The sequence below is a fragment of the Balaenoptera ricei genome, chromosome 1, assembly GCF_028023285.1.
Source record: "Balaenoptera ricei isolate mBalRic1 chromosome 1, mBalRic1.hap2, whole genome shotgun sequence".
Lineage (NCBI taxonomy): Eukaryota > Metazoa > Chordata > Mammalia > Artiodactyla > Balaenopteridae > Balaenoptera > Balaenoptera ricei.
Genome location: NC_082639.1, coordinates 144,793,323 through 144,812,752, shown reverse-complemented (window position 1 = coordinate 144,812,752; position 19,430 = coordinate 144,793,323). Strand labels below are relative to the sequence as shown.

Here is a 19,430-nt window from a genome sequence, read left to right as displayed (position 1 = left end):
ATATTAATTGAATAAAAATACCTAACTTTAAAATTTAAAGTTAAAAAATTCCCCCAGAAAGCTGAATTAAGCTTTGCTTTCCTAATTTCCCTTCACACTCAAATCCCTAGCCCCACCAAACCTCTAAATAGCAAGAAGAAATCTGAATTACTGTCATCCTCAAGGGCAGAAAGAGATTTAACTTTTTCTGGAATTAAGCTGACTTGTGGAAGTGTAGGTAGTTGGGTAGGAGTGAGGTCTCAGAGGCAGTGCTGTGACCTGTGTGTAAGTTCTCCTCCTCTTCACTAGGGGCACTGTCAGCCTACAGGTGCTGCCTCTCTGCTCCACAGCATTACTTGTACTGTAAGGACAGATGATTACGCAGAAGACTGTGATGTCAGTACCATTCACGGTGAGCAGTGAACTTCTCCCCTCAGCATGATTATCACCCCCAGAGAAATTCCTATTCCATGTACCTCCCACAGTAAACCCAGGACGTTTGTGAGCTTCACATTATCTGTACTTTGTTCTTCACCATCCTCTCTGCCTTATACTCAGCTGGCTATTACCCAATACGTAGGACTCTGTCTTCTGAGGTGCATTAGACACTAGTGGAGTCATAGATAAATGAAGCTGATGGGCTAATTTACATTAAAATCCAAATGGCCAACACTAGCTCACTGGAGTCACTCCTCTCAACGGTATCTACATTTTAGGGATTACACCTTAATCCCTTGTATCAGTTAGGGATAGATCATGGGAATATGGATTTCTTATGGATATTAGACCTTACACATTTGTAGTGAGGAAGTCTGTGGAAGGCTCTTGCCTCTCTGTGTGATGGGGTGGAGGCCATTTCAGCTCAAATTGGCAGCAGTCAGGAAGAAGTATATTACACAAAGTTGGGGAAGAGCAAGGACAAACTGCAGCTTATGAAGATAGGCTGAAGCCTCTGTCTTCCTCTCATCACCTCATACTTCAGTGGCAGGTGGCCTGCAGAAGCAGCTGGTGCCCTTTGCACAAAGAGAAGCTGAGGGAGTTGTAGGCCTGGCTGTCCATGCCAAGGAGTTGAGCCAGCAGATCTGTAACTGAATGCGTGAACTGCAGTGGCGCCTGGTACCCTACACCTTCAGAGTGTCTTAGGTTGCTTCATTTCCACCTTTAGATTCTCTTGTAAACTTCTCTTGCAGCCAACTCAATCTGGAATCATATAGGGAAGGTAACTCTAGGAAACATGGCTCAAGCTTAGTTAGGTTGACACACTACAAAATACCCACTGTTCCTAAAATCAGTATCAAAAGTTAGCTTTTCAGATCCATTTAGTGGCCAGTAGAAATGCTGAAGTGGGGAGACCAAGGTGGGGAGGTGAAAAGATAAGGGGAGGAGAGGAAGGGAGCTTTCTTGGTGATCCTCAGAACGTGTCTATGAAAGAAGAAAAGCCAGATAGGTACGAAACATGCTCATATATCCAAATGTTTTTAAATATATGTGTCCAGAAAGAAAACTTTGAAATCAGGCCAAAGTTATGTCTGAGAGATACCAAAGGAAACACGAGGATTTGTGAGTGCTCAGGCTTCCTCTGGAGACCATGGCAAGCCCTAACCCCATCCCATGCTTCTGTAGCCTTCTCTGAGTGATGGGCAGTACCAGGGGAAGGAAGCCATAGGAGAAAGGGACAAGTATGACCACAGCACCCCAAGGGCCCTAGAGGGGTGCCCTTAAAGGCACATTCACCAACTTTCTTCTTTGGCAGAAGCCAGTTAGTTCCCAATGTCTCAGAATGGAATGGAACAATGAGGCTTTACACCACCAAAGTCGTAGGCTTGTTTCAAGAAGCACTTCCTCTCTGTGGGGGAGCAGTGGGTGGGGCGAAATGATAAAAGTTGGTGGAACGCAATTCTTTCCAAAGTCCAGATCTTCAAGTGGCCCCAGAAGGTGTGGACGTGCTTTGGTTTTACTCTTCTCACCTTCATTAGATGAATTGTAGTTCAATGGGATTCTTTATCGGTCACGTGTACCCAGGGCTGTTTCTACTCTCATATGGACTGTATCAAGCAGTAGTGGTCTCCAAAGCTGTGATATTCAGTGACTCTTTCCTGTATCCTTCATCCCCTCCCAGGAATAAGGGGAGATGGGCCAGGCTGTGGAAAATATCCTACAGAGGTTTGCTGAAGACGCTGGCTGGCTCTGGCTTGACAGCATAGGAGATCAGCTGCGTTAATGCGGGGTGATACTGATGAACAGGGAGCTGCCACCAAGATTTATGTACAGCAAAAGAGTGGCAGCACGTCACCATGTTCATCCTTCTCACCCTCAACGGCTGTGTAGAGGTCATGAGCAAAAACTTGCTGCCTCAGCGCTGTGTGTCCCTAGAAAAAGGGACCCTGGTGCTGACTTTCTATGTGCTCCTGCTGTTGTTGGTGTCACATGTTCAGGACTCAGCAGGGGTGGAGCTGCAGGTTCACTCTCTGCTCATCTTGGTGGTGTTGCTGCTGATGCTGGTGTTGACCGTACAGCTGTGGGCTCCTGACACGTTTCAACTCTCAGTGATCGAGACCCTTCTGTTTCAGATCATGGGCTCCTGGCTGGTACAGGCTGGCTTCATTCTGTACAAACCAGTCACTGGCTACCCGTGGCAGGACGATGCCATCAATGACATCATGTTTGTCACCACCTTCTTCTGCTGGCATGTGATGATCAATGCTTTGTGCCTGTTGGGCATCTACAGCGTCTCTTACTTTTGGCATTGTTGTTACCGTCCCAGCTGGAAGCTGACGGGGTCCAGAGAAGCTCCATGTTACACGAGCACCGCGGGACCCCTCTACAAATTGCTGCAGGAAGTGGAGCAGGCAGAGTCTGGCAGACTCTCAACTTCTAGCTGGGTCTTAAATGTCTGGGCTCAGATCCTAGTGAGGGCTGAGGATAACAACTGTTTGTGACCAAGTTTTCTGATCATTGCTATTTTCCCTGAATTCTTGGTTCCTAGACTCTTTCCAATTACCTTTGTTGGGGGAACTCCTTTTTTCTCTACCTCTTATACACATTGGTGGCAGATGATGAAAAAGCACAGGTGCTGCCAGCTGCCCATTTCTAGTCATTTGAGGCCTAATTTTATAATGATAAACAAACCTCAAGTAATCAATTGATATCCCCAACACAATATCTCTAAAATATCCAGTATAGGTAATAAACTTGCATGCTATTAATTTACTATAGTATTTGAGATGTAACAGAGAAGCCCTCCCCTTGAAGGCCAGCCAAGAAAAGACTTCCCAAACACTCTTAAGGTTGGGGGGAGAAATTTGCAATTCTCACAAAATTCCACCAGAGGGCACTACATTCACATCACCCCAGCCAAGCCTCTCACTCTCCAACCCAGTAAAAAGTCTCCTAAGAACCGGTTCAAAAGAAGTGGGGGGAGGGGAAAGGAGGTCAGGAAAAATATAGAGCCAAGTTTACGTATTGTCCAAGTATCCAGAAAATGTACCCAAGCGCTATTTGCTTCCCGCTAAAATTTGGCGTGGAAATGTGAAACAAACAATGATTCAAATCAACTAATGGGATAGGAGTGAGGGAGGATGGGCTGTGGATCCAGCTGAGGATATCTTTGGGAAAAGTACCAACTAAAGGACACACTCTGATCCGAGTCAGTTTTTGACCACAATGCTAAATTTCCTAAACTTCTAAATAAGCTTCAATAATGTTCCAATCAATCTAGAGAACAAAGATAAATCCATACATATCTTGAGAATAGGAAGAAAATTTATCTATGAAGATCCCAGATTCACAAAACAACGAAACAGATTATTAAATACACAAAATGATCTCCAAAGATTCCTTTAAAAAGAACCTGTCATACAGCAATTTTTCCCCTGGTAATCTAGTTATTCACAAAGAATATATTGAATGGCCACTGTATGTAAGGCACTGGGTAAGCCACAATGCAGGATTCAGAGGTAAACAAGTTGGTTTCTGGACTGGGTACTTTCCTTAGTGGGTACAGTAGGGATTTCAGAGTTTAGAGGTGGTGGCCCAGGAATGCATCATCCACAGCCTGAGAAGGCTGAAGGAAGGGAAACAGAAAAAGGCTCTCAAGGGAATTGCACCTTGGAAGCATATTAGCCTGTGAAATACTGCACTAAGGTTGAGTCCAGCTAGCTACTGCAAGTGAGCAAGTCCTCAGCTTCCTCACTGGTCAGCTAGAATGATTTGAAGGTTAATTCTAGAATTGTACAGCTGTAATTTTCTCAGTAGCACTTACTTTACCATGTCGTTAGCTAAGATGAACTTAATTCCTCCCAACTCTCCAAGCAGTTTCCTATTAGAGACAAGATTTGGGGTAGGGCTCAGACCCAAACCTTCAATCATAAGGTGTAGGCTGGGAAATGAAGTGTTCTCTATATTTGAATGGTTTCCAGGGGCCTTCAACAAAACTCAAATCAGACAAAAAAAAAAAAATTGCTGAGACTTGAATTTCTAATTTCCTAACCTGAGCTTAAGAATATCAAACAATCAGAAAAGATATAAAGAACAATTCCTCTGGGTTCAGTGTTAGATACCAAATTGATGTAAAACCTGGTCTTTCCTTCTTTAATTGTGTACTGTGAAATTTGAAAGCTTGGTCAATTGCAGCTTTTCCCCAAAATGTGCTTTAAGAGTAATGACATCAGCTTCCAAGGCTGTTTCTTTTTCTTTTGTTTTGCTTTAAGATATACAATGGTCTATTCTTTTGGAAAGAACTGGCGTTGGTTTATTAAAAAAAAAAAATTATAATTCTGGGTTGGGTTTCCAGGGTGTTCCTCGAGCCTGAGTCTCAGCTACGTCTCTTTAGCCTAAGTTAAGGGTTTTGTTCAATGCCTACTGAAATCACTCAAATGTTGGAAAAATTCCATTTCCCAAACTACATGTTCTGGTTGAAGGTTTGAGTACGATTGAGCGTTACCCCAAATCTTGTCTCTAATGAGTGCAAGGCAACCAACCGCACAGGCCCTGGGAAGGCATGCTCAGATCACTAGATTAAGGGCTTAACAACCTGCAGAGTGAGAATGGGTCCTTTGAAAGAGAGAGAAAGAAATTGAGAGAACTCACAGGTAAAGCCCACACAAGACAAGGCCTTTATTTCAAGCAGCAGAACAACACTGAAGAAATGCTTTTTTTTAGTCCCCAGTCATTTCTGCAGATTTGGAACCAAATTTTTACCTGTGATATTTCTCTCCCACTCCACCCACCCCTTGGACACAGCTGCTCTATTCTAAGAGAGAAAAACCTGACTTCAAAGCACATGTAACAGAATTCCCTGTGTGCTTTGATACTGGGTGTACCAGGAGGCAGAAGAGTTCATCCGTTCAAGTGCTCTAATGCTTTTTAGGGAGCGAGTGGAGAATGGGGGCGGGTAGCAATTTAGGGAAGAAGGAGAAAGAGAACAAAGGGCAGCAGACACAGCAAAGTCAAACAGGATCAAACAGTCCATTCTACTTCTAACTTCTCTAAAAGTACAGTCTGGGTTTCTGGGGGCGAACCAGTTAGTTTAAGGACTTTCTTCTGCTTTTTCTTCCCTCATACTCTTTTAAAGTTCCCTGAACAATCACTGGACTCATTTGGGCCCTAATTCGGTTGGGTTAAGTAAGTATGGGGCTGACTAAGGGGGACAAGGCCTCTTGTTCTGCCTGAAAAACTCAGTAGTCATGTATTACCTTCCTAACCCTCACAAAGTATGCCCCCGTCACATGAATGGATCAAAGCAAATCCATTTCCATTCTTGGAAAAGCAGCTCAAAGCACATGTTCTCTTGATGGTGCCGCTGTCATTTCTGTGTGGTCAACAAACATTGGTTATTGACCACTCACCCTGGACACTACTGGGGGACACTAAGATGAATAAGCTGCTCAGGGAGGTTAAGACATCAGCAAGGGCAGCAGGCACTCACAGACTAGAAGCTTTAAGAACTGCACATGCTTCTTACTTTTCCATTTTCTATTCTGTGTGCCATCCCCACCTCGGGTGCTGGTGGTGACGAGTACAGGAAAAAGCTCTGGCTCACTTCTGGCAGTTTGGCAACTGGAAATTAACATTTTTAAAAACAAGAACATGACCTTTCCCCTCCCTCATGCCCCCTCCTCAACAATTTAAACTCAAGACCTCACAGAAAGAAATGGAATGAAGACAGCTCACTTTGTTACCAGGTCTAAGCCCACTCTCATAAAACCAATGGTGGAGCATTACATGAAGTTAGAAAGTTGTACTTCACAGGTTTTGGTGGGGAAAGAAATAATCCAATCCCATCAGATTATCTTGGCCTATAATAATTATTATTGCTCTTTTCTAAAAATTTACTATATGCATGTGCCATCACAATTAATCCTTACAATATATAAGGTAGCTGTTATTCTTATTTTGGAGGCAAGGAATCTGAGACTTTAGGGCTAAGTATCTACCCCAACACAAAGCTGGTAAGAAGTAAAGCCCAGATCTGAACCTGCATTGCCTGAACTGAAGCCCAGCTTTTAACCATCATATCGAAGGATCACACAAAGGATGGAATCCCTTACACTTGCAAGGCGACTTACCTGGTCCACAATGTTACCTGTCTGAAACATACCAAAAGCCCCTGTTTGAGATGAATCTTGCATCTCTCATTTTAAATCACTACAGTGTTAGACACTCTCTCACAGGGAAGGGATGTTGACCAAAGAAGCCAAGTTATGTGTGTGTGGTCACAGGCAACATTTCTTTTCCATATTTGTGGTACAAAAAATAACCAGAAGAGCAAACTTCTTCCCTTCCTCTTCCAAAGGCCCTGGAAACATGACTTCTTAGTCTTCAAACAGAAAACCTCAAAGTCTCAAATACTGGGGCTCTTGAAAGAAGAAATAAAGGCTAGACACCATCAGATGGATTCAGGCAATAAAAATAGTATGATCAAGTAATAGCACTGGTAGCAATGAAAACATTATATTCACGTGTGTGTTGTGTATGATGTGTATACACAGCATATATATATATATGTATATATATATACATATATATAATTATTGTGTATCTGTTGACAAGCATCCACTTCAAGATTGTGTTCACATACACGTTTTCTCAACTATCATAGCAAGGATATGAGGAGAGAGGAGGAAGGTGTACTGATTCTCATTTTCCATATTACAAAAACGTGCAATAAATTACTTGACAAACAAAAACAGACAGAATTCGTTTCAGGAATTCTCAATTTTTGACATACCCTGAGCTTCAAAGGGGAGACGCCAAGACTTCACCTTCCTTTCAGCTGCCCTCGGGAAACAGTTTGCACACAGAATTTCAAATCTGATGGGCGACTCTTAAGTTCCTTTCTTGAACCGCTTTATTGAACAGAACTTCAAATCTGATGGGCGACTCTTAAGGTCCTTTCTTGAACCGCTCTATTTATTTTATTTTTTTAAATTAATTTATTTTCTTTTATTTATTTTTGGCTGTGTTGGGTCTTCGTTGCTGTGCACGGGCTTTCTCTAGTTGCAGGGAGCGGGGGCTACTCTTAGGTGCAGTGAGCAGGCTTCTCATTGCGGTGGCTTCTCTTATTGCAGAGTACGGGCTCTAGGCGCGTGGTCTTCAGTAGTTGTGGCTCACGGGCTCTAGAGCGTAGGCTCAGTAGTTGTGGCGCACGGGCTTAGTTGCTCCGCGGCATGTGGTATCTTCCCGGACCGTGGCTTGAACCCGTGTCCGCTGCATTGGCAGGCGGATTCTTAACCACTGCACCAAGGGAAGTCCCGCATTATTTATAGATGAGGGAACTTGGGCCCAGAGAGGCTGCGAGAGTTGCCTCAGGTGTGGCAGAGGCAGAATCAGGTCTCCCGACTTTTGTGTCTCCGCCCGCCAGGATCCCTTCTGTGGAATGAGACAAAACACAGCACTTTCACTACCCATGTGAGATCCTAGACTTCTGTTCACATCCCCAAACCCGCCGAGAGAGCCGGGGAGGGGGCTCTTCCAGGCCTACCTCCGGCAGCTCCCTCTCTGCGCCGCCCCCTCCGACGCCTGGCCACGGCTGCGGCGAGCCCAGGGCTTCCCCCGCCCCGCGAGCTCCCTCACAAACTTGACCCGAGGGCCGGGAAAGGGGGCCGGGGGTTCTCTAACAACAAAAGGCAAAAGTGGGTGCCCGTGGGTCAGAATTTCCTCTGGGAGCTCTGGGGCGTGCAGTGTGATCTAGTAAAAGAGAGAACTCTCCCGCAAAATATCCGACCTGAAGGCAGCAGTGGGTTGCGGGGCCGGCCCCAGGCCAGGCAGGCGGGGGCGCCGCAGCGCTGCGCGGCAGCCCGGGCCGGCGGGGCCCTTCCCGGCAGGCACTGGGCCCGCCGCCGCCGCCCCGCCCCGCCCCGCCCCGCCCTTCCTCGCTCCCCTCCCCCACACCCCCTTCCCCCACCGCCCTTTCCCTTTCTTTCTTTCCCGGGCCGGCTCGCCCCCACCCCGGCGGCGCCCGCTCGACGGCTCGCCCAATGGCCGCGGTGCCGGGACGCGCATCAGCTGATCCGCCCGGGCTCTGGGCCTCTGGGAGCCAATCAGGGCTCCGGGGGCGGCCCCGGCTGCCGATAAAGCGTGCGGGGCCGGAGACGGCCTTGCAGAGCCGAGAATGGGAGAAGAGCCGGCTGTATAAGGAGCTCTTCCGGCCTCCTCGCCTCTCCGCACCTCGCTCTCGCGGCCTGCCCACCCTGCTGCCTGCTCACCACCCAGGTAAGCGCCTGGCCGGCCCGGGGGGCTCGGAAGTGTCGCGCGCCGCCCCCGCCGCCTCCCGAGCCGCGGCGCTCTGACCGATCGGCTGAGCTCGGCTCGGCCCCTTCCCACCTCCTGCCTCTACTCTGCGCCCGGCCTGCGGGCCCTCCCGCTTGCTTCCGCCGCCCGTGCCTCCCGGCGGGTCTGGGTCGGCGATGGCGGGGCGCGCGAGTCGCCAGGGCTTCGAGAAGGGCGGGGAGTTGTTTTGATCTTCCTTCAGCTGCTTGCGGTCCTAAGCGCCGCCCCTGGAGGTCGCTCGGCAGGGCGAGCTGTGGAGCCACTGCCCGGGCCCGGCGCCCCCGGCTCGGCCGTGTGGTGTGCGTGGTGGATGGAGTGGTCCCCTGCTGGAGCCTCGCTCTCTTCCTCCGCGGAGGCGGGCCCTGGGGCGGTCGTCGCGGTTAGCCGCCTGCGCGGAGGCGAGGGGCTGTGAGCGTCTGTGGTGCGGCCCGCTCCCGCCGCGGGCTCCCGGGGGCCTACCCCTGTGACTGAACAATGGGGAGCCCGGGATGCGGCATGGCCTGCGGGCGCGGCGGGTGGAGAGGCCTGGCCGGCCGGACAGGGGCAGCAGCGGCACGCTGTCCCTCCGGCGGATGTCCCCATCCCCCGCTCCTCCTAGCCCTGGCCTTGGAGAGGGATGGCCCCCCTCGGCTAGGCCCTGAGATCCAGACGGGGGCCCAAGGGGCGGGGCGCCGACTTTCGGGACCTTTCTGTGGGAAAGGGCTGCTCTCAAAGTGGATTATCCCAACCACCCCGGGGGCGGGAAGCGGGGATCCTCCCCTGGCCGCAAATCCGTGAAGAAGACCACGAACGAAGATGACGACCTAGAGTCTCGGTCCTCGGGGTCCCTCTCCAACTGCTTGGGCTTCGTCGCCTACTCAGTGAACGCCAGAGAGAAACCGCGAGTCAAGATCGAGACGTTGATCCACCAGCCTTCGCATTCCTGCTCGTCCCGGTCCGATCCCGACCGCTCTCCGACTCCCTCTCCCTCTCCCTCTCCGTCTCCCTCGCCCAGAAAGCTCCGGTGCCTGGACCAGCGAGAGCCGGAGACCCACGAGAGGCGCGAACGCTACTCCAAAAGGAGAAAGGCTAAGGAGGGCAGCGATACCGTTGACCTTATGTGGCTGGGGTGAGTGAGGAGCAGGGATGAGGACCCCGGCTCCCACTGCAGCTGCAGAAACAGCTAAAAACTGCAGAATCCCATCCCTCCCAGCACCCACCACGTAATCTTGGCACCTCGGCGGCACCAGTTGATATAGTAGACCGGGCTGTTGGCATGCAACTCGTCACCAAAAAGAGCAGGATCCGAGGCTTAAAGAGAGACAGCGTGGTTTGAAATTGGAGGTGTAACAGGTTGGGGACGAAAGCCAGAGACCGAGTTATAGCTTTTAGTGGGAGCTGAAAGGGTCAGGGATTGCTCCCTCTGGCTTTTAAAGGCAGGATGGGCGTCGGGGGTGGGATTTGACTGACCAAGTCTTCTAGAGGAAGTAGGCAAAGTTAGTGGTTGTCTGCTAACACTGCTTGACAGACAGCTTCTCCTCTTTTGTGGGGGGGGAGGCTGTTGGAGGGAGAAGCAGTTATGTTTTCAGCTGGGCAAACATGGACGGTTGCCCATAGAAACTCTGCCACTGTACTTCAGAAAGTTACCCAAGTCATTGGAGGAGAACAGTGTGTTCCCTTTCCAGCCACCCTGGGCTGTCGACAGCGGAGGGAGGGGTAGGACGTTTCCTCTTAATGTTGAGGTTTGGTTTTGTGGCTTCAGTGTCTCTTCTTTCAGGGGTTTTGCGGTGGAGGCTCGCAGTTTTTAGCATGCCTCAGCTTTTGAAACCCCAGAGCTTTTTGATTTAGAAGTGGGGATTTCTTAATTACTTGAAAAGTTCTCTGGTGGAAGAATCTGGTCAAACTTAAATCTCCTCTCTGAAGTGAGAACTTTGCCTCAGACTGATGCAAATTATGCCAGCGTGTATCTTAGGATCCAACTTGGATTGGCTATTTTTACATCTTGGTAATTGTAATAACTGCTGTTCTTTTAGGAAGCCACCAGCCTCTTAAATCTTCTAGCTAGCCCACTTGTTTCATCCTACCAACTAAATGGGTGGGGGGGAGGTGTTTGTTTTTTGGAAGGGTGGAGGAATCTTCAAAAGGCCTTTTTACTAAGATATCCTCTGGGGTGTGAGGAAAAGGGAAGACTTAACCCAGAGATCATAGCAGCCAAGCCTTTCTGTGGCTGGGTTTTACTTGGAGACAATGTCTGTTCTGCAGACTTTCTGTTTCAGAACTTTTGTATCTTCATTGTGTTTGGGGTTTTTTTTTTCTCCCTCTAGTATCTTAGTGTGAAAAATGAAACAATTCCTCTACCTCTGATAAACTGCAAAAAGTAGAGCTTAGTGCTCACAAGTTTAGATTCTGGCTTGAGGAAGCTTATAAGGAGACTTTTGTCTAGTATAAAAGTTTAATCTCCCTGAAAGCAAGTTAAATAAACGTACTGTACTTTTGAGTGTGTGACTTACAAAGGGAGGGGCCGCCACTCCCGCTGCTTCTTGATTTAATTGTCCTTATTGTGTAAGAGGATCTGTTTGGAGTTGGTGTTCTTATTTTATTTTATTTTATTTTATTTTGTCTCTCTCCAGAACACCTTCCACCATGGCCACCTCGGCGAGCTCCCACTTGAACAAAGGCATCAAGCAGGTGTACATGTCCCTGCCTCAGGGTGAGAAAGTCCAAGCTATGTATATCTGGATTGACGGTACTGGAGAAGGACTGCGCTGCAAGACCCGGACCCTCGACTGTGAGCCCAAGTGTATAGAAGGTGAGAGGCTGAGCTGGGTGGGAGCAGCGTGAGGGTGGGCGGCAGCCTGAGACCAAGCCACTAGATTTGGCCTCTGTTTGTAAAGCTTTTCGAAGGCGGGACTTTTCAGACTTCATTCAACCAACGTTAAGCTCCTACACTGCCTCCAAGCATAATAGCAATGGACTCCTTCATTTAAATGACATCTTGCGTGGAAGCCAGTATATTGCAGGAAAAGAGACTAAGTCTGGGGGGAGAGAGGGATTGGAAGCTTTGTTGACTTGGGCAGTCCTACTTAATTGGCCCTAATGTACCGCCAGGAACCCAGTTTGAAAACCACCACTCTAACCTGACTATGCCATCTACTTTACAAACTCTTTGAATGCTGTTTCAGACTCATGAGTCACTGAGGTTCTACATGCAAAACAAACACCCTAAAGTGGTCTCCAGGACCAGCCCTCATTAGTTTTTAGTTGATGCCACTTTTGGAAATTCTTAAACTGGCTGATTGCTTATCCTACAGGAGCTATTATATGAGTTGTGACAACTTCATTCTTTTGGTCTAGAACAAACCATAGCCACTCTCCTTCTGGAAAGGGACCGTGGTCCATCATCTTTTACCTGCTTTTAGGTTAGGTTACTCTTCTGATAATGTTCACATTTGAGCAAATGAATGAATGACTGTAATATAAAGCATATACTGTGCACCTGCTATGTGGCAGGTATTGGATAGGCCCTGGGAATACAAGATGAGAGTCTGGTCTCTGCCTTCGGAGAACTCATAGTCAACTGGAGTGATGAAGGAACTGGCCTTTAAAACAGTGTGGATAAGTGACATGGGAGCACCGTTGAATAAGTCATCTGGCTAGTGTCTGTTTCCTCATCTGTTAAAATAAGGACACCACTTGAACTAGAACAGTCCGTCACACAGTGGGGGGAGGAATTAGAGAAAGAAGCAACACAGTTGGCTGTCAGAGAATCTTTATTTCTCCTATTTCAATACTTTAAATGAGGACTGACTGACTGACTGGTGATATCCAGTTTGTCTCCTTGGTGTCCAGTAGACTTATTTACGGAGGAAACGTCATTCTTAGGTTGTTCTTGTGACTGTTACTTCTTTTAAGAAAGTGATGCAATGGTCTTACTAGGAACTCAGATAGGAAGGACTCTAGGGCTACCTGCGAACCTCAGGGTTTGCATGTTAATAGTGGCAGTCATGTGTGCCTCACTGGCTTTCTGGACAAGAGAGTATAGATCTTGTGAAGACCTGAAAAGTTCCTGTGCACTTTAACTATAATTTTCCCCTCTCTTTTTACCCCAGAGTTGCCGGAGTGGAATTTTGATGGCTCTAGTACTTTTCAATCCGAAGGCTCCAACAGTGACATGTATCTCGTCCCTGCTGCCATGTTTCGGGACCCTTTCCGCAAGGACCCCAACAAGCTGGTGTTCTGTGAAGTCTTCAAGTACAACCGAAAGCCTGCAGGTGTGTATAGGATAGGTATGGATACCCCACCCCAATCCATGAATTGTAAAGGCGGGCGGGAGAGGATATTCCAAAATCGGTATTGGAAAGACGAGCTTATCTCAGAACTGTCTTAGAAGTCTGAAGGATTGGACATGGACCTCTCCGTCCTGAACTTCCTTGTTCAGAGAGGTTGTATGGTCCATCCTCCCATTGTTGGTTCCATAAAATGACGTTGGATTCTTCTAAATCTGTTTGCCGAGGGAGTGCCGCATGTCACAGTTCTCCTGCCTGTAGATTTTAAGAACACGGATTCTGAAGTTAGAATGTTGGGTTTGAGTTCTAGATCTGTCACTTACTTGGTATGAACTTCGACAAGTTATTTTTCCCCTATACTTTTCACGTCCCCGATTTTAAAATGGGGAAAATAATGAAATCCGTCTCATAAAGTTGTTTAGAGGATTAATTGAGTTAATATGTGCAAATGATTGAGAAGAATTGTATGTTAAATATCGGTTGCCTTTTCATTCCAGAGAGCTTGTTTTCTTTCTCTGTCCACTGACTAAAATAAGAGCACCTTGGTTCACTGATAACATACGTTTGCCTTGAGGTTTGCTGTAACTGCACCTTTGGTTTTTGTCTGGCATACCCATTGCTCCCAGTTCTCCACCATTCACCTTTTTAAGCTCAGCTGGAGTCTCACTTCCATGAAGTCTCTTGCCACACTCAGCCAGTGAGACTTTTTGGCAAGTCACTTAGTGACTCTGGACCTTACTTGTCTTTGTTTTGAGAGGTATTATCAAATTGTGGTAAAGGGCCTGAGCTCTGAAGTCGACAAGCAGGGTTTCCTGACTTTGCTGCTTGTGCTGTACCCTGGGCAGGCTACCTTCCATCTCTGAGCCTCATTTTCTCATTTGTAAAAACGGAGACTCGTAATACCCACCTCAGGGCTGTTAGGAATACGAAGTTGGGGGTTTTCTTTGATGTAACGTAGAGGTCTTAAAATGGTTCCTGGGACATAGTGAAACAGCCATGAGTCTATAAAGTTCTGTTCTGGGTTAGAAATTATTGTTCCCAGTTGAGCTTGTCGCATTTTATTTTATTTTTATTTTTTTGTACTAACCAATACTATAGAACTTAGCACTTTATCTGCTCACCTGGAATGTAAGGCTCTTTATAGGCAAATGATTCTCTCAATAAAAATTGTAGATTTGGCTCTAAATGTTTGAGAAACTAGGAATAAGTCTGACAGCTAGAAACAGTTCTTTTGTGAATAGAGGGTTTACGTGCCTGACATTTGGTATTTGGGAAGGAGCCAGCTTGCAGATAAGGTGAAAACTTGCTCTGTTCTGGATCCACTCCCATGTGACTTTGTTGTAACCCAGTTTAGTTATAAATAAAGCCTTTTGAGAGTCTCTCTGCAGATATATAATCATAGCTTCTCTTATCGTCCCCTTTTACACCGACCGGGGCACAGAAAGGTTAACACTGGGTCAATTCAGCTTATAATCAACATCTCAAGTACCTGGAGCCCAAGGACTATTTCCCGTCAACGCAGGGATTCGGTACATTTGTCCATATGTCTCTAATAGTGTGTTGACTCTTTCTTTTTCCTAGAGACCAATTTAAGGCACACCTGTAAACGGATAATGGACATGGTGAGCAACCAGCACCCCTGGTTTGGAATGGAGCAGGAATATACTCTCATGGGCACAGATGGGCATCCCTTTGGTTGGCCTTCCAACGGCTTCCCTGGGCCCCAAGGTAAGTCCCCTTGGTGAGGGGTGAATCTTGCTCCTCCCCAAGTGCTTAATTAGCAAGGAAAGTCTCTTTCTCCAGAGATGGGAGTGAATCCTTGTGGATCAAAACGCTAGGGGAGTATTCCTGAGATTGGCTGAAATAATACTGTAAAGAGAGAGAGCCCTCGTGCTATACCCAAATCCAGACGTGGATGTTGAGACAACAACCTTGCGGGAAAACCTTTGGCCCTACTGAGAATGTGGCCAGGAGGGCCCCCTGCACTCCACTCCTGCACCTCCAGGTGAAGGCAGGGATGGTGATTCCAGAGAGAGCAAGTGTTGAGAGCTTTCTGACTTCTGACTTTGGACCGTGCATCTCACATAGATAGGAATGTTCTTGATGTCCTGCCTCTTGACCTTCCATCTTGACGCCTCTGCAGGTCCCTACTACTGTGGTGTGGGAGCAGACAAAGCCTATGGCAGGGACATCGTGGAGGCGCACTACCGGGCCTGCTTGTATGCCGGCATCAAGATCGGGGGCACGAATGCCGAGGTCATGCCTGCCCAGGTAAATGGCTCTAGTCCATCACCTTCCCCGCCTAGAGGCGAGTGGGGGCTTTTGCTAGCAAGGGCTGCTCTGGGGCCCCGCTCCTTAACCCGAAGTCCTCAAGGTGGCTTGGAGTAGAGGTGAGAAGGGTGCACCTGTCAGAGCTTCTGGGTTGGGGTGAGCAGTGGGTTTTGCTCTAAAGGCCAGTCTTCTCGTTCTCTCTAGTGGGAATTCCAGATAGGGCCCTGTGAAGGAATCGACATGGGAGATCATCTCTGGGTGGCCCGCTTCATCTTGCATCGTGTGTGTGAAGACTTCGGAGTGATTGCCACCTTTGATCCTAAGCCCATTCCTGGGAACTGGAATGGTGCCGGCTGCCACACCAACTTCAGCACCAAGGCCATGCGAGAGGAGAATGGTCTGAAGTGAGTGCCGCCTCCTGCTGGGGCTGTTTCACTCTCTTTGCAAGAATACTTGCCAAGGGTTTGATGTATTGGGGATGAGTAAGCCGCCTTCTCAGTTCGTACCTTAGCCCTTGGCTTCAAAAATTGTCTTCTGATCCTGTCATTTTGTTTCTATTTGAAAAGTACCCAAAAAATACTCTAGGAGTAGGATTCAAGGATGGTGATAGGGGAAAGTTGACACAGATGAATGCATTTGAAAGTCTTTAGTACTAAATTAGTTAACAGTACAGGCTTATGAATGAATTTAATGCCTGCGGGTGGGAGAAAGAAAGTCCTTGATTGGGGTCTTTTCATTCAACAAATGCCATCTACTGCATGTCTAGCACTCTTCTGAGCACTAAGAGACACAGGTTACAAGGCAAAGTGCTGCCCTTGTGGAGAATTTGTTCTCCTGGGGCCATGTTTTGGTGAATTAGACCCTGGAAAACAGTCTCTGGTAGATGAGTCACTCCATTCTTGGATCCACACCTGCTCCTCTGCCCTTGAAGGGCGGGTTTCCTGGTGGCAGGTTGCACCCTCATCTTAACTGTCTCCTCCAGGTACATCGAGGAGGCCATCGAGAAACTAAGCAAGCGACACCAGTACCACATCCGAGCCTACGATCCCAAGGGGGGCCTGGACAACGCCCGGCGCCTAACTGGATTCCACGAAACCTCCAACATCAACGACTTCTCTGCCGGTGTGGCCAACCGCGGCGCTAGCATCCGCATTCCCCGGACTGTCGGCCAGGAGAAGAAGGGTTACTTTGAAGACCGTCGCCCCTCTGCCAACTGTGACCCCTTTGCGGTGACGGAAGCCCTCATCCGCACGTGTCTTCTCAACGAAACTGGCGACGAGCCCTTCCAGTACAAAAACTAAGTGGACTAGACTTGCAGCCGTCAAAACCCCTCCTAATCCTACATCCTGCTCCCACTCTCGCCCCTCTCACCTGTCATAATAGCTGTTAACTCAAAGGGTGGGATATCATGGTCTTTTTTTATTCCTCACTCTTGCTTTCTTTGGCCAGGATAGAGGGGTCAAGTTCTTAATCTCTTCACACCCACCTACCCCCCCCCCATTTTTTTTTCCTATCACTGAAGCTTTCTAGTGCGTTAGTCAGGGCGGGGTTGGGGAAACATAACCACTGCTTCCATTTAATCAGGTGTGTTTGTCCAATAAGCATAGCTATCCAGACAGAGAGCATAGTATTTGTGAAGGGAGGGGGAGGACTTTCTCTGCGTGGTAGCTGAGTCGGGGGCAGGGGGCTTGATTCTGTGGTAACGTTAAGATTTCCCTTTCTTGGTGAGAAATTCCATGACTTATAAAGGTTATAACCAACTTTCTATTAAAAGTGAGAATTAGGGGAGAAGGAAGGGTGGGAAATCCGGTAGGAAAACGCCCTAGATCTCCTGGTGTGGTGCTTCCCTTGCCTGGGGCTAAATGCCCTGACAAGCTCAGCATAAATGGATGGATAGCCCTACCTTAAAAGAAAGTTCCGTGTTGTTTGCTCCTCCATTTATAACACAAAGCAGAGTAGTATTTTTATATTTAAATGTAAAAACAAAAAAATTATATATACGGGTGTGCAGATAAATGTGTGTTTTCTCCTTAGGGAGTACAAACCATTCTGGTCACAGGGAGCCAAATTTGAGTTGAGTAGTCTGGTTAAGAATAAGGGTCTCCTTTTGCGGGGGTGGGGGGGTGGTGGGGGGGTGCTTGACAAGTTGGCTGCTGGGCTCTTATCCTCTCACTACCGCTTCAGGGCTTCTCTGCCCTGCTCACCCTTCTTGGGAGGCTGACACAGGTTGGCTGTGGCAGCCCTCGGAAGCAGCAGCAGTCACCTGAGCCCTGGGGCTTCGGTTCAAAAGACACACATGGTTCAAAAGACACACACGTACTTGTACACACAGGGGTTTGGAAATATGAGTTGGCTGGTCAACTTGAGCATGTTACTGACAAGGGGCTTTGGGGGTTATTTTCTGGTGGGACTAGCATGTCACTAAAGCAGGCCTTTTGATATATTAAAAAAAAAAATTTTTTTTAAAGCAAAACAGAAGTTTAGATTTTAATCATATTTGTAGGGTTTCTAAGTCTTTGTTTTGCAGAATTGCTTGTTTGCTTCAGCTGTCTCCTTCCCATGTCTGCTGTTGGAGGAGATGAGGACAGGTCTGGAGTCAAAACACTTGTAATTTTGTGTCCTGGTGTCTATTCTCTGAGTGTGAAATATTCCCTTCCATTGTTAAGATTCCTGAAGGGTTTTTTTTTTTTCTTTTATAATAAAAACAAACCCCACCTTTGTCCCTACGTTTCCCCTAGTGTTTCTGGCTGTTTTTGTGTTGGCTGCAGCAGGCGGGCTATGGTTTTTTCTTCCCATGACAACTTCTAATTGCCATGTACATACAGTATGTTCAGAATTAGATAACTACTCATTGTAAACAAACTGTGTTAACCGCCCAGAGCAGCTCTTATAAATCAACCTAACATTTATAAGATCTCTTCTGACTTGATTCTTTGTGATTCTTTTAAATCCCTATGTGCCACTTCATTCCCTTTTACTACCAAAAAAGGGGAGTTTTTTAAAAGAGGCAAAGTAAGTTCACGTTTACCTGTTCTTGGAATTTAGAAAAACATCTTTCCTGAGTCTCGTTGCCAACCAGATCTTTCCCGTGCTTTGGGAATTTGGATATCTGGGTTAAGGCGTATCCCAGCCTTAGAATTTTGCAGTAGGGTACAAACACCAACTGTCCCCTCGCATGTGCTCCAGAGCTTGGCTTTGACCTATCATGCTATCACATTGTTTTGAATACCCCTCTGGCTTAATGTTATAGCAGCCTAAAGTGTTTAGTGTGCTTTCAACTGGTCTCACTATCCCTACTGGTCTCCATTTCATCCTGTGCCCAGCTGCCAGTGATTCATCTAAATAGCAAATATTGACCACGTTGCTACGCTGGTTAAAGCCTTCCGAGGCTGGCTGTGCCGAGGGCAAGCCAGCCCCAGACATGCCTTGGATACGCTTTCCTTGCACTAGACCAGTGAGCTGCTTGTGATACCCCCAAAAGCACTGTTGACACCTTGGTGCCTTTGCTCCCTGTCCCTTTACCTGGAAATTCTTCCACCCCGTCCTGGCTTCTTCCTACCTTAGTTCATTTCCACATCAGGCTGGGTAGGAGCTCCCTCCTGCTCTGCGGTGCTGTGCACGTACCTCTAGCAAAAACACTTATTCATCCTTCGACCTTGTAAGGTACCAGGTATTGTGGGCAATCGTAATTACCTTTTTAAAAAGTAGTGTCCTCTATCAGTTTGGAGGTAACTGGTGCCTGTTACAGCAAATTTATAGAGATGAGTTTTCTTTGGGCAAGTGCTTATTGCTCTAGTCTTAGGTAATCCTAGATATTTGCTTTTTTTTTTTTTCTAAGCTATGTCCCATTTTCAAAGTAGGATTATCTTATCTATTGGTTTGCTGGGAGTGGTCCCAGTTTGCACCATGTTTTGGCATGATTATTAAGAGTGCCCTCTTGCTCTCAGCGTTTTCCAGGTTTTGCTGATAAATTATTTATTTCAACGGAAGCTCTATTTCCCTCTCTCCAGCCGAAGTTGGCTTCCCTTCCCTGGGTCACCCACACAGTTCTTGGTGAGGGGTACTCTGCACAGCGCAAGCACTACATTAAGGAAATAACCTGAGCACTTTGCTTGTGTGCTCATTGTTAGCAATTCTCTGACAGAT

General features: G+C 47.5%; 1 protein-coding gene and 1 pseudogene across 2 annotated transcripts; both read left to right on the top strand.

Annotated features, from left to right (window-relative positions):
• The first annotated feature begins 1,970 nt into the window (after positions 1-1,970).
• LOC132370757 (transmembrane epididymal protein 1A-like) lies at positions 1,971-2,918 on the top strand (annotated as a pseudogene).
• A 5,607-nt stretch (positions 2,919-8,525) lies between these two features.
• GLUL (glutamate-ammonia ligase) lies at positions 8,526-18,196 on the top strand. Of its 2 annotated transcripts, XM_059937563.1 has the most exons (8): positions 8,526-8,691; positions 9,743-9,856; positions 11,358-11,536; positions 12,837-12,998; positions 14,595-14,741; positions 15,157-15,284; positions 15,489-15,688; positions 16,267-18,196. In XM_059937563.1, the coding sequence occupies exons 2-8, from the start codon at positions 9,846-9,848 to the stop codon at positions 16,583-16,585; spliced, it is 1,146 nt and encodes a 381-aa protein (XP_059793546.1). In that variant the 5' UTR covers positions 8,526-8,691; positions 9,743-9,845; the 3' UTR covers positions 16,586-18,196. The 2 variants fall into 2 exon arrangements, with proteins under 2 accessions (XP_059793546.1, XP_059793551.1); XM_059937568.1 differs by lacking the exon at positions 9,743-9,856 and having other exon boundaries at positions 8,528-8,691.
• Positions 18,197-19,430: the final 1,234 nt, after the last annotated feature.